Genomic DNA, 17,439 nt, shown 5'->3' on the forward strand with positions numbered 1-17,439 from the left:
ACCTACAAGACTTAAGGCACAATTCCATCCCTACTCTCTACTCATCACAGCATGGTATGTGAATTAGCCTATAAATCACCATTCCTGCTTTATAGCAATGTAATAATTCAGCTTTCATTTAAAGTAATAAAAAGGATTTCATTATTAAGTGCCTTTGCCTAGATTTGTAGGTTATTTTTATTTTACTTTTAAAAGTACTTCTATATTGCTTTTTGATACAGAAAATTCTTGAGTAATATCTGTTATTAAAAGAATTGCTATGACAATTTTCAGGAATTTTGAGTTTGTATGGAATCTACAATTCATAAATACTGCTCCAATAAATAATCATATGAAAGAAAAATATAAATACACATCACATTTACTTAAATTAACAATATAATTTATATACCTCCAGAAGCTGATTTGCAGAATAACAATCTAATATTTCTGGAAGCATCAATGTAGCTTTCTGCATCAAATAGAGAGCTCTGGATAATTTATTCTTTTTTATTTTCTCCATTATCTCCAATTCTATAAAAACAAATTTTTGAAAGTTAATACAATTTCTTCATTTAAAGTTTGATTCTGCTGGCTATTTTTACAAGTACGTACCTGTTAGACATTTTAACTTGTTTACATTCCTTGCAGGACCCTTGGCTTTTGGACTTTTGTCACCACTTTGAGTGTCTAAAAAAAAAGCATAAATGTGTGTGTGTACATATTATATGGTCTACAATTATATAGAAACACAGAAGAAGTAACAGTTGTACAAGTGTTCCTTGCTTAATCACCACTGGTTCAGCAACCACTTGAACTTGGGATTGTACCAGTGGTGTGTTCCAGATCCCGTTCCAACCAGTACGGTTGGAACGGACCCGGTGGCATCCACATGGACGCACGCAGCGCGCGCATGCGTCTTAGCACTTCTGCAATGCTCCAGCTGCTCAGCGGAGCATCGCACAGGCGCTGTACGTGGCATGTGCATGCACAGAACCACAGAAGACTTAACAGACCGGTAAGGAGCTCAGGTGGGTGAGACGTACTGCCTGCAACCCACCACTGGATTGTACTGAACAAATGGTACTGATGACTGGTTCTTGAAGTCCCAGCCCTCACAGTCTCTCTGCGGTCATGTGACTGCAATCTGAGCACTCAGGGCCCAGTTCACTATTACACCATTGTAACCACCTGCTGTCACATGATCACCATTTGCAATCTTCTTTGCCAGCTTCCCAGAAGCAAAGTCAATGAGGAAGCCAGAAAATCGTAATGGCTGACCACATGAAGTCCTCATTTAACAACTTACTGTAATTTGCTTAAAGACAGCAAACAGGAAGTGCCAGAACTGCCATGATTAAGCTTTACGACATATTGGAAATTCTGGTGCCAATTGCTGTTGTTAACCGAGGGTAGGTTTTGGAATATTTACCTTCTGATTTTTCTTTCAAGTAGAAGCCACAGCTTTCAAATGCAGTTTCTTTTATATGCCCTCAAAACTGATCTAGCAGATTATTCAAAATGTTTTTTTAAATAATATCTAATATCAATAGATAATAATCTATGTGTTGTTTTTTTAAACCAGAGATTTGATTATTTGAGGATAGGTGCCAAACATCTGTGCTTCTCAAACTATAACCCTGAAGTAATGAAGGAACCAAGTCTGCTCAAATGTCAAATAAATGCTTAGGTTGTATATAATTATTTCAGAAGAACTGCAAAATAGACTTTTTTTACTATCGATGTACTGTAATTATCACAAAACATCAATGACCTGGATGAACTGAAAATAGTGAAACTTTGTCCCTTTTTTTAAACAGGATTAGATGTTTGTTCTAGAACTAACTCATATACTGCAAAGCACAGTAAAATATAGCTTGCTGTATTAACACTTACATGACATAAATATATAATGGTACCTTAAATGGTAGGTGACATGGTTTGGGTGTCCATTAAGACTCTTTTTTCTTTCATTTTTCAAATTATTTTATATTTCTTTTTCAATATTTACTCTGGTTTATATTTACAACTGTATTTTATTCTTATTCAAGAAAGGAGAATCATTAATAATCTGAACCCATGCTTGGTGGTCTCTGGTCCAGCTTTATCTATTTATCTGTCCTAACTGCTTTATCTGCTTCTCTGTCCTAGTTTTCTTAAAATAGTTACACTACTACCCTGACAGATTGGTTGTTTCATATACCCCAAATAACTATAGGACCCCTCCTAATGGCAGGCTTTTGGACACAAATAAAGAAAAGTCTGCTGTTTCACTGGAGTACATACTTGCATCTTCCAGTGTACCTTACTGCCCATTTTTTTCCTCCCCTTTGCTAGGCAGACATTCCTTCCATCGAAGACTCATCTTGTTCTTCATATCAACTTCTTTCCAACCTAGAAATATCCAGCCACTTCCTCAACTCTGATGCTATTCTCTACCCAACTCTGTTCACTGACCACCTATTTTTTTAGACACAAAGGCTGCAGTTGAACAAGATGGGCATTTTGATTACATACAATCAGAAAAAAATGTGACAGGTCTCCATTATTCAGCTAGATTTGTATATAAAAAGCATAGAAGCGTCTTTACAAAAGAAAAAAGACAATATAATTTATTTCAGACTTGTAAACATTGAGCAACAGTGGCCACGTTAGAAAGTCTCTAATATGTGGCATAAGCAAAGGAAATATTTACCTGGATGGAAAAATATCATTTTTTACAACTTTATCCTGGAAATACATAAATACTATTCACTGAGAATAGTACCATGATTAAAAATAATCTGGATCCATAATAAATAAGTAATAAAGACATAATAAATAAATACTAAACATTTCAAAAGTTATATTTTCATCTTTGTGAAACATAATAAAATTGGAATGGTCCTCCAGTATGAAATGTGAAATATGAAATTCCCAAAAAGTGTTTATATCACTTTTACCTACCTTGAGTTGCAATAAGTAGTTTAACTGCTAATCGGTGCTGAGCCTGAATAAGTTCAATGTGTAGATCCATAATAAAATTGTTTCCTATTGATGATCTTTCATTCTCAGATGATAATGTTTTATTCACAACCTCATCTTCTGTAATCTGATTGAAAGAAAATTTGCCAATTCATCTTTATATATTTTAGGAAGCATTTTTTTCAAAATGGCTATTTCAGCTTTCTTTTGGAATATTTTACTAGTTCTATTAAAACAATTAAAAATCAAGAGTAATAATTAGTATAACACAAATCACAAGTATGAATAAAAACAAATCATAAAGGGTTTTTTGGGGGTGATGCCCACAAAAAACAGAAAAAAAAATATTTTCTAACTCAGAAATAAGTTAGTCATCATAATTAAATACTGTGTTTCTTTTAATATACTGTTCCAAGAATAACTAGAAGGGTTAGATTTTTTTTAAAAAACTCTGACATTTCAATTTCAGCTTTATTCTTAATTTTTGTAATAATGCTGTGTGTTTCTTTTCAGTACTTTTTTTAGTAGAACCATGATTAACTATGTTTTAGATTGTTGTCTTGCTGAAATATCCAACTGGTTTTCAGTTTCTTTACTGGCTAGGGGAAATTAACTGGTAGGATATGTTGCTATTTCATTGGATTCATTGCTTATTCCACTTGCAGTACATTTCCTATCCTATCCTATCGGCTACTATATAATCCCAAAGCAAACAGAGCTAACCATGTTTAATTAGTTTCTTCAAGTGCTTATTCTTTTCCTCCAAATATACATTTGTGTTTCATCAATTCATCATGGTTTTCTCGTCTGTACTTTCTGACAAAGGTGGAAAAAAAAGTATCCTTCTGACTATGCTGCCAAAACTATAAGTAATCAGTGGACAATTGCTCAGAGACAGTTAGGTTTTTAGCTAATCTGCAGAGATCTGTTACTTCAAACATCTTACCTTTTTACAATAATTATCAAGCACTGATGTCCCATCAGGTAAAACTGTTAGTACATGAGCTTGATTAATTGCTTTAATTGCTCGGTCAATATACTCATAAGCCAAAAATAATTGTTCTTGGGGAGGTTTCTGAAATATATCCATACATTTGATTAATGTAGACAAAAATGAGAGAAAGGCAATTAATTTTTGCTTCTAAGATTTTATTTTAAGGACTACAGAGAAAACCAAGAGAAATAAAAAGACATCTATTATTTCCAGTTGTTAATTTGGGGAAATTGTGAAACTCTAAGTCTTAAGCAAAAGAAATACATTCTGAGCAGCACCACTATATTAAATACAGCTGAGTTGGTTAAAAATTCCAGTGGAGACTAGTTAACAACCTCAAGGTAAATTGATATGTTTAAAAGACTTTCTTTCTGGACAAGGACACATAACATTTTAAAAAGAGTGAGAGACAAAGTATGCATGGGGTCCTCCCTAACCGCTCAGTGGCAGAGACCAGTTACTAAGGAGAGCACGTTGTAGGAATGAGGAGGTATAGAGTGTGAGGGCTCTGGCTGGCCTTGAGAGCTATTATTTAAGTGCCCCCTCCCCCGGAGTTTCTCCTCACACTTTGCATTGATAGATTGACATATGAGGATAGCTGGGTGAGGGGCAGACTGATGAATGCCAGATTGGTTAACAAAAAGGCTCCACCCCTCTTTATTTGTGAACTCTCTGGAGAGAACAAGTCAGAGACCTCACTGACACCAGAGAGTGGAGTTTTCCTCTCAAAAATATGTCTAGCCAAATTAAGACTCTGAGCCCAGCCAAGACCTAAGGGAATGTATATGCCCAATTATCAAGGAATCATTTCACTCTGTTGACCCTGAGGAAGGTAATGATTAATACTGCAAGAGGGGATGTACCTGGCACCATTTAAGAGTGAACTAGATTGGCTAGATCAGATAAAGGTTCTTTTGCTTTTGTTTAATAGAAGATAATTCAATTTAAATTTTAGCTGTTCCAAAAGCTATTCTTCTTAATAGCCATGCCACAGAATGAAAAGACTAAAATAAAATCTTCTTTCTTCACCAATCACTGAAATAGAGGGCTATTACTGATTCAGCATGTGAAATTCTTAAAGGAAAAATCAGTTGGTCTATAATGTGGGAATTTGTCTCTATTTTGGATTTTACATGAGTTAGAAAAAAAAGAGTGTAACTCTTTTCTTTGAAACTAACATTTCACATGCTGAATTCTTATTTCTGGACTGAAACACAGCTAGCCTTTCCAGTATTTAGTTATCTTCTCTTTTTTGGAATAAACTTTTTTTAATTACAGTTTTCACTTGGTACTGTATCAGTGGTTTTTCAAAATTATAGGCAATCTACAAATATTAATCTATGGTAGTTGTTAAGGGAAAAATACCTGTATTAATGAAGGAATGTTACTGGTGCAGTATTCTGAAAACATAGAATCGTCTTCTGCTAAAACTGCAGTAAAGAATAAAGTAAAATAAAGATTTTTAACCGTAAATGAAATGTAGGCTACAATAGGCCCGTAGTCTCTCATAAAATACCTGTAACTGGCTCTGTTTGTAATTGAGTAACTCAGTAATTGAGATAGCAATAGCACTTTGAGTTATATACCGTTTCACAGTGCTTTACAGCCCTCTCTAAGCGGTTTACAGAGTCAGCACATTGCCCCCAACAATCTGGCTCTTCATTTTACTGACCTTGAAAGGATGGAAGGCTGAGTCAACCTTGAGTCTGGTGAGATTTGAACTGCCAAATTGCAGGCAGCCAGCAGGCAGCAGAAGTAACCTGCAGTACTGCACTCTAACCACTGTGCCACCATAGAGATATTACATATGGTAGCCTAATGGCTACATATTTAAATTTTAAAATGTGTTTACTTTAGACAGTTGCCTTGAAAAGAATCACTTCCCAGAAATTTTATTTCTGACAACCTTTGCCAGGTAGCACTTTTTTTTCTGAGAACCTGTTCCAGGAAGCACTTTCAGCTCCATCCTGCTACAATTGTAAGTGATGTTCTTTGTCTCACTTGGTTTAAATGGCCCAAATTGATTATTGGATCCAGCTAGCTTAGTCTATTGGGGAATGGGGGGGACATACTTGGTCTACTGGAAAGGCTATCTAGAGCAAAAAGGTCATGGGAAGCAGACATGGGTGTGTCACAAATTGTGTAATACTTTCATGACTAATATTCTAACAAGCCCCATCCTTGACAATTACCAGCGTTGCAAGAGTTTGACACTGCTAAAACTCTTTGAGAGTACCAAACTGCTCACACATAGTGCACACATATCCTTCTATGGGATAGAAAGCATCTGAGAAAACAACACACCAAGGGGAAGTGACCGTTCCTCATCAGGCATACAGGACATAAAGGAGAACAAATAACTTCCTAATCAGGGGGCTGGCAGTTGCCTCTAGAGATGCAGCTGGGTTGCAGAACACCTTGTGTGATTTGGGGAAAATAACGGCAGAAAAGGGAAGCAACAGACGTTTCTCATAACCCACAGTTTTCCCTGTGAACTTAGAAGGGGAGGCAGAGTCTGATGGGGAGAGTGACGTAATGGTAGATGGGAATGACTTTGGAAGAGGACAAGGCGATGCAGCTAAGGGAACAGACAGACAAAAGGCAGCTAAGCCTGCAGCAGGAATGTGGGCAGGGCAAACTGCTTAGAAGAGGTCCTCTGTAGTTTCTTGGGCTATAAAAGAGATGGTGGGGGAGAGGTACTTTCAAACATGCAAGATTCAATTTATGTACTTTTACAATAAAGTAGAATTAGCGCATCTAATTATATTTTCTGTCTGGTCTAACACATAAGACTGACACAAACAGATTGCAAGATATTATTGGCATACTGATGACACTTCATCCTATACTGGCAGATGGCATCTCCTAGCTTCTTCATATAGATGTTAAATAAAATAGGGTGAGTTTAATATTTTATAACACTACATAGCATTATTATGTGTTGTCAACTAAATTGTAAAAACCATGTACCTGGTATGTCTTCAGATGTGAAGTCTGCAATATTTTCCATCACTGATGTCAGCCTTAATGATATCTCAGCTATTAATACAGGATTAGTGGTTCCAAGATTAATGGTGTGAATTACTTCATTAATTACATAAAGAATGTGGAGCCACTAGGCAAATAAATAAAATTAAAGCCAAGATTGTTAGAAATTTATTATAGAATTTACAAATAGGAAATAAATACAGTTAGTCTTCACCTTACAACAATTCACTGAGTGACTGTTCAAAATTACAAAGGAACTGAAAAAAATTACTTATGACAGTTTTTCGCACTTACAACTGTGGCAGCATCCTATAGTAACATGATCAAAATATGGCTGCTTGGCAGCTGGCATGTATTTATGATGGTTACAATGTTCCAGGGTCATATGATCAACTCTTGTGACCTTCTGAAAAGTCACAATTGGGAAGTCAATTCACTTAATAATTATGTAGCTAACTTAATTGCAGTGATTCCCTTTTTACAATTGTGGCAAGAAAAGTCGTAAAACTCACTTAACTACTGTCTTGCTTAGCACTGGAAATGTTGTGCTCGTGCTCAATGGTGGTCTTATGTCAAGAAATTCCTGCATACACACAATGTACATACCAAGATAATTTTGCTTACTCATAGTTTTTGGCCAGGCAATCAGTGCAATTACAGATGCCCGTTCCCACTTACCCAAGGCAAAAGCTAGGGAAAGGCTAGGAAGCTTACCCATTAAATTTCAATTTAGTCAACAGTCCATTTAATATTTCTATCCCATAGTTTCTGACATTTATCGAATCCTATTGCATATCCAAAGTTTTTAGCCCACACAACTATTACTTCCTAAGGAACTCCTTTGTTAAATCAAGCTGAACTGTCCAGAATTGCTCCAGAGCATTTCTATGTCTGTAGTCTTCTACATGCTCAGCTTTTAGCTTAATTACATATGGCTTCCTTGTCCTATATCATAAGCAAATTGAACTTAATTTTACTTACAGAAATTATCTTAGTTATACTAGGCAGAGTTTAAATAGCAAATACCCACTTCAAAATCAATAAGTTAGCTGATTATATGTATGTAACTTCATATTGATCTGCGAGTTTAAAACTTTATGATAAAAGATTACCTTGGGTGTTTGGTATTTATGAATGAACTTTAACAAGTTTCTTCCACTCATCTGGATCTTTTGAATTCCCACTTTACACTTTTGCCACAAAAACATGGTTGCATCAATTATCATTTCTCTGGCTGGGAGGTGAACCTGAAAGATAAATATTTTTCAAATGCTCCTTAACAAATAGTTGTCAAGTACTTTTCTATTCGATAAGTTACTTTTCTCCAAATGCCTGATTCTCATTATTCCTTCAGTAATTGAAAGACCAGCATATTTGCATCCCTCACAAAGTAATTATTAACAATGTTAAATTTTTAAAATGTGCAAAAATGTCAGAAATCAAAACTATATTTCGATAAAAGTACTTTGCATTTTATTGATTCATATTATGATTTTGTAATATCATATACTGTTTTTCAACTTTAAACATATTTATTTTAGTTTTTAATTTCAGATGCACTTGACATACACTGCTGTTTGAAGCTGATTAGATCACACTATTTCTTTCAAAGTTACTCAGTGGTAAGCTCAGTGCATGCTGAAAAAATATTGAAAAGATCAGAACACTTTCAGGTATTCTTGTCTGGCTCAATTTATGCTAATTCAAATTGCACTTCATTCAGATTTTGCTTAGTGTAACCGTTTTCATTTATAAATTATGATGTGAAGTTAACCACAATTAAATAAACCACATATTAGAAAAATATCTTAGTCCAATCTTTTTTAACAAAGTGACCCAAAGAAGTTAAAATGGTAGGAATATTACTCATCTTGGACTATATTCTTTTGTATCAAGGAGGAACACAAATCCAATAGAAAAGAATATATATAGCATAAAGTGGAACTCCTGGGATTTTTTTTTAATTGGGGGGGGGGGGCTGTTCCTGGAACCTGCTTATTTTCTTGCAGAGCTTTCACTACCAGGTGAGGTAATATCATCATTGCAAAGGAGGTGGTGAACATACCTAATATTCCTTCCTTCTCCTATCTTCCCCACAACAACATGCCTCTGAGGCGGATCAAAATCTTAATGTCACTGCACATGAAAAACTCAACCAAAGTTTCAACAAAGAAATTGTTAATGTTTTAGATCAAATTGAATACAAAAATGCTAGGGGATAACTGAAATCAGGCATCAACAGAAGCATAGAGATAAACCACATTTACACCCCATATACAATTTAACACTTCCATTTCATATACTTTATACCAATGATTTTTACTATACCTTTTCAGATTTACAGACAGAAGAATAGAGAGTCCTTGCCAGCAGAAAAAGATCATCAGTAATTTTTGGTGGTTGTACTGGTCCTTCTGAAGTTGCAATTTATTTTAAACAGAAAAAAAAATCAATATTATATTTACATATTTGTAAAATTCAAATTCTCCGTTTGTTAGGGTTAGGTTGAAAATGAACATTATGAAAATGAAATAGAGTTTCAATTTTATATATTTCTTTTTGAATAAAATTAACAAAATGGGAATAAATCTATATGTAACAAAATGCCAACTTAAATAAGAATTCACTTTTTTTTTAATAACAGCAAACTATAACACATCAGCAACAAAAATATTCTTTTTCCTCCAATCTTTTTTATTTCATCTTCTGTGTGAAAATATAAGTCTGTGATTTGTTTCTTTTTAATAGAATGTAATATAATAGCTTGATCAAAACTAAAGTAATAGCCTGATCCTGTTGTGCCATCAATTCATGCGTTCAAGGTTTAAAGTAGACATTACTGCAGCATTTCTAGACTATTAACACAATTTAAAACCAAATGTAATACCAATATACTAGTACTGGAACAAGGTCACTACTGCAACATATTAATTTAATGTTCACTAATTTAGAAATCCCAAATAAAGGATTATTTTATTTATCAGAAAGACCATATTTTAACTAAATTAATGAAATTCAGCAAATCACTCTAGTGGTAATTTGTAACCCACCTGAAAACCCTATATATTTTTTTCCTGGATTACGAAAAACAGCTGTTTCTCGGATAGTATCTCCTTGAATGCACAAACCATGTCTTGCTTTTCTTATGGTCAATAAATTCTGCATTAGAAGTAGTAGTTTGACTTCTGCTTCTGCTTTCTTCCACATTGGATTGCTTTGATTCTAATATATAGAGAAATAAGAATTAATATAGGGCTTATTATTATTTTTAAATAATGAAACTACATGATCTATGATAGTATTATAGAACTTAATAAAATTAATAAAATTCATTACCTGAAGAAATAAATAAAACAGTACAATTGCATGATCAAACGAATCCCATTCCTCATAACTGAAGACTATCTTAATAAACCTAAATGCAGCATCTGCGGAAATACCATTTTTTCCTGTAAAAGTAATATAAACAGTTTAAGAAAATTCCACTTTTTGTAAACTGTAATAAAAACCCACAGTGTTTTAAACTGTTATGTCCATATTACTAATTTTGCTCAACCGTACATCTTCAACTGCATATCATGTCATAATCATAATTCTACTTCGTTGATATACAGTAGGCTACAAGTAATCCTCAGGTTATGATGACAATTATGGTCATAATTTCACTCAATAAGTAATGTTGCAAAACACATTATATAGCTACATCACTGAGAAACCGAAATCCCAGGTAGTTCTGGTTGCCATCATAATCCCAGACATGTGGGTTGTTAAGTGGAAAAGATGCAGGAATTTCAGGTAAGAGGTGCAGGCCTACTGAAAAAGTTTGGGAAATTGCCATGGGAAGCTGGGGTAGTTAGGAGAGGACTGATGAGGACTGGTGCAAGTCACATACTAGTCACAGAAGGCTAGGGAAGAGCTTGGGATGGCTGGTGCAAGTTATGCATGAGTTGCAGGAGACAAGTGGCAGTTGAAACAGAATTCTTTGCAGATGGGGAGGGGGAGTAGAATGTCTAATTCCTTAGAATCAGAGTGTTTTAATCTCTCTATATAAATACTGTATAAGAAATGCTAATGATCTGATAGTCATTTCAAAAAAATCCTTTCTTAGGAAGCACCTAGAAGCCAAGATGAACATACGTGCCAAATTTCAAGTTTGTAGACTTTACGGTTCTGGAGATTTTATGATTATGTTTGAGTGGTATTTCGCTTTTATATATATAGATAAGCTAGTTGGACATTTTCAGGTTGAAGATGGACTCCAAAACTTCCATTCCCAAACTTACTGCCAGTTTTTAGAAGACAGTTTCTTCAAGCAGTGGTACAGGAAAAAGTCTGCATCTTTCAAGAAGACCGTGATTTTTAAGCAGGACAACGCTCTATCAAATGAATTGAAGTACTCCACTGGCGTGGCTAGCCAGTAAAAGACTTAAAAATGAAAGAATGGCCTCCTTCCTCACCTGTTATTCTATTTATTATAGCAACATATTATACTTTTTATTATGGTATTTTCATTTTTTCCTGTTGTATCTTTTTCATCTTTTTAAAACCCTTGTCATGTATTTTTAATAATGTATGTATTTTTGTGTTTTGTTCCTTTTGTTCTTTTTGTTATTTTAAAAGCTATAAACATGTATAAAAATAAATATAAATATATGGTCACCTAAACTGCCAAATTACTGGTTATTTATTTTTCTTTTTAAAAGGGGGCATAGAAGATAATTTAATCGGTGTCAAAACATTTTTATCTGCACTAAAATTATAATTATTATGACCTTATAAAGGACTATCTTCCATAAATGTTTCATCATTTTAATTAATAAAGCACTGTAAAAATTAAAAAAAATACCTGCTAATATCTGCTGCATAAGTGATGAGGTAGTTATTATTGAAGGAATGTCAGAAGTGTTAATTGAAACATTGATGCCACCACCTTAAAGAAAAAACCATAAATCTCTTTAAATACTATATATTATTTAATACCTGTTCAATTCCTTGACTTGACAAAAGTCTACAGAAATGTCCTTCCTCAACCATTGCCCCCACATGGCCACTTTACACCTGACCAGCACAGTCTAGTACTTCTTAGAGATTGTTAATGGGAATATCCACAAAACAGAAGGCCACATACATGTTAGTAGACAAAAAAAATGCTTGCTGGATCAGGAGTTAAGCTCACAAGCACATTACAGAAGTCCCTCCCAGATTTACTGTTTCCTAGCTACCAGTAAATTCTCCCTGTATGTTTTAGGCTTAAGATGCACAAGTATCAGCCAATGTATAAGAAACATTTTAAAAAACATGCAGAGAGAAAGAAGTCCCAGAACTGGCATAGCAACTGCAAGATCAACTTGGGGATTCTAAGGCTTGAGGACAAGACTCAACTTAGACAATGAGATCATTTCCTAATAAACACCTTTTCATTTTTCTATAATGTGCCAGTTGAAAGCCAAAGGGTATTTTTCAGGTCTGATTTGCTTTCTCTTCTCCCACAGAGGTAGAAATTATATTTCAGCTTACCCACAATTCTAAGCAGGCAACACTTATTTAAATCTTAGATACCTGGAAAATAATTTCCTACTCTTTCACAATTCAAGTTGTCAACCATGGAATATTGATCAAACCTCTGTCTCTTCTAACACAGAAAATGTTACCTAATCTGATAATGAAACATCTGCAAGCAAACTATCAGGTTCAGAGAGCATCAAAGACCCTTCAGATCAACCTTGAGATAGGTAGGTAGGTAGGTAGGTAGGTAGGTGGGTGGGTAGGTGGGTAGGCGGGTAGGCAGGCAGGCAGGCAGGCAGACAGACAGATATCTTCATTCTCTTTTATTGATATCAGTCTGATTTCCCTATTCATTAAACATCATAGTTATTTTTTAGAACCCTAGTAATCGAAATCCAGACATCTGGAAACTGGCCTGTTTGGGGAAAGTTAACCTCTGTTAATTTTATACTGTATATAGTTCTAAACTTCTTTTTTTTTCTTAGCATTCTATCATATATTATATATAAACGATTACCATCAAGAATATCCGTGCCTGCAAAACAGAGTTCTGAAATAATGTCACGCACTTCTATTTCATCGGGAACAGAGGGTCCAGGAATAAGGATCCGTCTGTTTTTATCAAACAGAGCTTCCATAATGGCAAGAAAAATTGATGAATTGCAATCAAATATTTCCATTAGCAACCGTTCTGTGATGGTACGAGGCCAAGGCATCTAAAATAAAATAATATCAAGGATCATGTTGTATTTCAAATAAATTGAACTATAGTAATACATATAGTAATACAGTTACCATGACTGCTGAATGTTATATTGTAGAATTCGGTGTCAAGCGAAACATGGCTGCCATTTTTAATCCATTATAAGAAGCAAAATGTTACAAACCTGATTCTTTTTTAAAAAAAAAAAGAATTGTTGGGAGGGAAAGATAAAACATGCTGCAAATAGTGTGCATATGTATAACACACTATGCCATTTAATTATTAAAGCTCATTAAAGCCTTTATACCAATGGGAGAGGCAAATGAGTAAGATTCAAAAGGCTAGTAGTAAAAGTTTCTACAGCCAGACATTGACAGCAACTGGATTCTCAATAAAAATTCCTTTCTGGAGTTACAGCCTTCTGAAAGCCAGATTCCCATGAGAAATCTACACATCAGGTAGTGGTTTCAAATACATAAGTGCTTATTTGTAATTTCAGTCAGCACGAAAAAATAACACCTGGCAGAATGAAGAGTTAGGTTCCAATGCAAATATCTCTTTTTAAAGAGTTCCATTTTTCAAGAAGGGACAGAATCAATATTATAAAGCCTTCAGTTGAGCCCCAAATCTTTATAAAACAGGTATTCTAATGCTATAATTTCTATCTACTCACCTGAGAATAAGTCTCACTGAGCTCAAAGGGATTTAGTTACAGACAGACAGATAGACAGACAGACAGAAAGGAAAGTCACCTTCATGAGTTCCTATTCCTGGCCAGGACAAGCCAACATTCCTAAAACTTACATGCTGTGCTTCTTTCAGATTAGCTTTTATTCTTGGTCTCAGAACTCCTTTTGGTCGCCTTCTTGGTTCAAATACTGTTCTTTTAAAAATCATTGCTGCCATCTGGCTCAAAGTGAAGAAATACATAATTATTATATTACTTCTGTTTTTAATTATGGTAATCTTTATGAAAACTATGTACCTTTACAGTTGCTTCTTTGAATTTTTTCTTTGTTTCTGTACTCAGAGGTGATGAACTCATAAACTCCATTTGCTTTAGTTCATCAATTTTAATCAAACCACGCCGTGCAAATACCTACAACATAATACATTCATTCATTTATTAAACACACTCTGAAACTTTCGCACGTTTGAAATTTTGCCTTTTTAATAAGAAAACAACAGATAGAGAAAGGAAATGGCAATACTGTCTGTCCATTTTAACCTAGCAGTCCGATTGATGTTATATGCAACACTCCACATCCTATCATAGAGACACATTGCAAGTACTAAAGGGAACAAGGCTGGGAGAGGATTTTGGGAACACTGGCAATACCTGGGATGCAAATGTCATTCTGCTCAAATGTCCCAATTAACTTGACTCCATGAGCAAATAGACAGAGCAAAACTGGAAACACATTAGGGAGACTACATTGGGCATATAACAAATAATGAATGGGGAAAAAAGCAGATGAGAATTTAATTTATAGGCAGGATAGAAAAAACTTGTTTGATTAGTAATACCAAAAACAATCAATGTCCCATGGTAGCAAGAAATTAGAAGGGACAAATAAAAATGATGTCCCTACTAATTTAAAAAAGTAGTAATAAGCTGGTTGTGCATTGAAACCCAAATCTGATAACACTTATAAGTCAAAAGAATGGGGAGCAAAAAAAGGAAAAATGCCATAGGCAGTTAATCAATTTCCTATAAAGAATGCATTAAAATCCTAAATTTCCACGTACATGATTTCTATCCTAAATGTAGACTGATAAATCCCAAATATTAATGTAAACTATCCCTATCCTAAATGAGGAATATAACACAAAAGAACTCCTTCTAGCTATGCTTTAGAGAGCAGCTCAAACAGCAGTATCTTTTATATTTTTAATAAAAGTTAAAATAGAGATTATTACCTCTCCATGTATACCATATTGGCAATCATAGTAACACTGACAAACAGCAGCATACAGAGTGGCTCTCCATGTCAAATAGTGTACAGCTAAAAGTGGAATTGATGATTCCATACATACTGATGCCCACAATAAATATTCCAGCACCTATTAAAAAATGATCCCTTTATTAATAAGCCAGACTGATTATTATTTTGACATTTTAATATATGCATTTCAAATTATAGATCGAATTTTGACTACTTTTGGCTACCAAGCTTGAGTGTATAAATCACAAACCTTCTTCAGATATGTTGTTTGTCGCTTAAGTTCAGTTAATACCCTTACATTCTCTTCTCAAATACAACACAACTTCAGAGACAATTGACTCTTCCCAGGTTCAATCATAAAATTAGGGACTAGTGTTTTCACATAAAGAAAGTCCTAAGTCATATCTCAAAGTTCAGTTTTAAATTGAAGGGAGGGACTGAAGGCTTGCTTTATTTTAATGATAATTAGGCCCTTGGAGTATTTAGAATATAGGAGTATACATATTCAAATTCTTCATTTAGAGCTAGTAACTAGTAGTTAAATACAAAGATAAAATGATGGTTACTTCTAATAAAGTATCTTTATCAATACAGAAACACCCAGTGGTGGGATTCAACCAGTTCGCACCACTTCAGGAGAACTTTTTAACTTTCTGAGCAGTTTGGTGAACTGGTTGTTGGAAGAAATCATTAGGGCAGAGAACCAGTTGTTAAATTATTTGAATCCCACCACTGGAAAAACACTTTTTTCTGGTGCATCTCTTTTTCTAATTCATTCATTAAGTTATCAGAGAATGATAGTTTAACTTGTCCTGCCTGGCCAAGAAAACTATAGGAACTAGACAAGGCAATTACCAGAAATCAATACTGAATCGAAGGAACATGTGCGCATCCGCACACCCATAGCCACCCACATATATACGTATGTACGTATTAATCATTACTAAATGAGAATGCTTTTCATGAAATGACAAATTGATCAGAAAAATACTAATTTTGCTACATTCAAAATAGAATGTCAAGAAAGTTAATTTAATCTCTATGTACACATTTGGATACTAAAAAGAGAAAAATCTATCATGTTTGTTAAGAGCAATTGCCTGGTCCCCAAAGACAAATCAAAATTTAGATACTGGAAGAGAACTAATGATATTTCTCCTTTTATAATGAAAATTTATTGGTTTGTCTGATTTCTAAAATTAATATTTTTTTTGTTTAAAATTATCCTACATAGTAATGAAGGCGACTACAGTACAGTATCTTTTTAACCAACTCTTTTCAAGTTAAAGACAAAAAATGTAATTATGAAAAGTAGCCACTAGATGGCACTAGACTTCAACCTAATACAATAAGAGTCTTCTATAATATCAGTGTTTTTCAACCTTTTTGTGCAAAGGCACACTTTTTTCATGAAAAAAATCACGAGGCACACCACCATTAGAAAATGTTAAAAAAATTTAACTCTGTGCCTATATTGACTATATATAAAGTAATTTTCCCACGGCACACCTTATACTAGTGTGCCGCGGCACAGTGGTTGAAAAATATAATATATATAACCATGTAATTTTTATATTGCAAATTGCTGCATTCTATTTTTATATACTAAGTTTATTTTGAATATATGAAACCACAAAATAATAACAATATGAACAGGACTATATATATATATATTATATTTTATAAATATTCCATGATCACATCTTTATAGTTCTGAACCCATCTTAGTTCTCACATTCTTAAGGCAAGTTTTATACTCTTTATTTAAATACTATTATTTGCTTTTGAACTTCCCTAAAGAGCTACCAGCCCTATGTAGTCAGCAAAAAGAAAAAGAAAAAATCAAAACTTTAAATTGCTTTTAAAGAAAAGTGGATTCATAGCCCAGCAAGTCCTAATTTGACATTTTGTTCACAAATCAACCACAAATCAAAAGGGGCAAGATAAAATATTCTGAATCAGTTTTTTCCATAGCCTTGCTGATAATATCATGCTTTCTCCTGGCATGAGATAAGAACTCTCTCAACAGTCACAAAGGGCAAGTACATATTCTTGTAACAAAAAACACCATCACAAGTCATTTAGCCCAGAGGTCTCCAATCTTTGCTGACCGGCGGGGGAAGAGAGGAAATGGTTCCATGTGAGTAGCAGGCACACACGCTTGCATGCACAGCTCCGTTTGCGCAAGTGTAGGCACAAATGAAGCGTCACACGTAAGCGTGAGTACCTGTTGTTCATGCAAATGGAGCTGTGCACCTGCCACTCACAAGGCCCAATTCCAAACAGTACCAGTACCAGGTCATGGCCAATGATGCACAAGAGTCTTTTGGAGCTTTCCTCAAATACTAATGCATATTTAA

The 17,439-nt window shown here is 34.4% G+C and overlaps 1 protein-coding gene across 1 annotated transcript in view; it reads right to left on the reverse strand.

Moving 5' to 3' along the window:
- CFAP54 (cilia and flagella associated protein 54) overlaps positions 1 to 17,439 on the reverse strand; it is a 138,820-nt gene that overhangs the window by 113,305 nt on the left and 8,076 nt on the right. Inside the window, 15 exon segments of the mRNA XM_032221166.1 lie at positions 392 to 513; positions 595 to 669; positions 2,926 to 3,070; positions 3,890 to 4,018; positions 5,303 to 5,367; positions 6,908 to 7,052; positions 8,038 to 8,172; positions 9,254 to 9,339; positions 9,976 to 10,147; positions 10,262 to 10,374; positions 11,772 to 11,855; positions 12,948 to 13,146; positions 13,938 to 14,039; positions 14,119 to 14,232; positions 15,054 to 15,197. Coding sequence (XP_032077057.1) covers positions 392 to 513; positions 595 to 669; positions 2,926 to 3,070; positions 3,890 to 4,018; positions 5,303 to 5,367; positions 6,908 to 7,052; positions 8,038 to 8,172; positions 9,254 to 9,339; positions 9,976 to 10,147; positions 10,262 to 10,374; positions 11,772 to 11,855; positions 12,948 to 13,146; positions 13,938 to 14,039; positions 14,119 to 14,232; positions 15,054 to 15,197 — 1,830 coding nt within the window.

The sequence above is a fragment of the Thamnophis elegans genome, chromosome 7, assembly GCF_009769535.1.
Source record: "Thamnophis elegans isolate rThaEle1 chromosome 7, rThaEle1.pri, whole genome shotgun sequence".
NCBI lineage: Eukaryota > Metazoa > Chordata > Lepidosauria > Squamata > Colubridae > Thamnophis > Thamnophis elegans.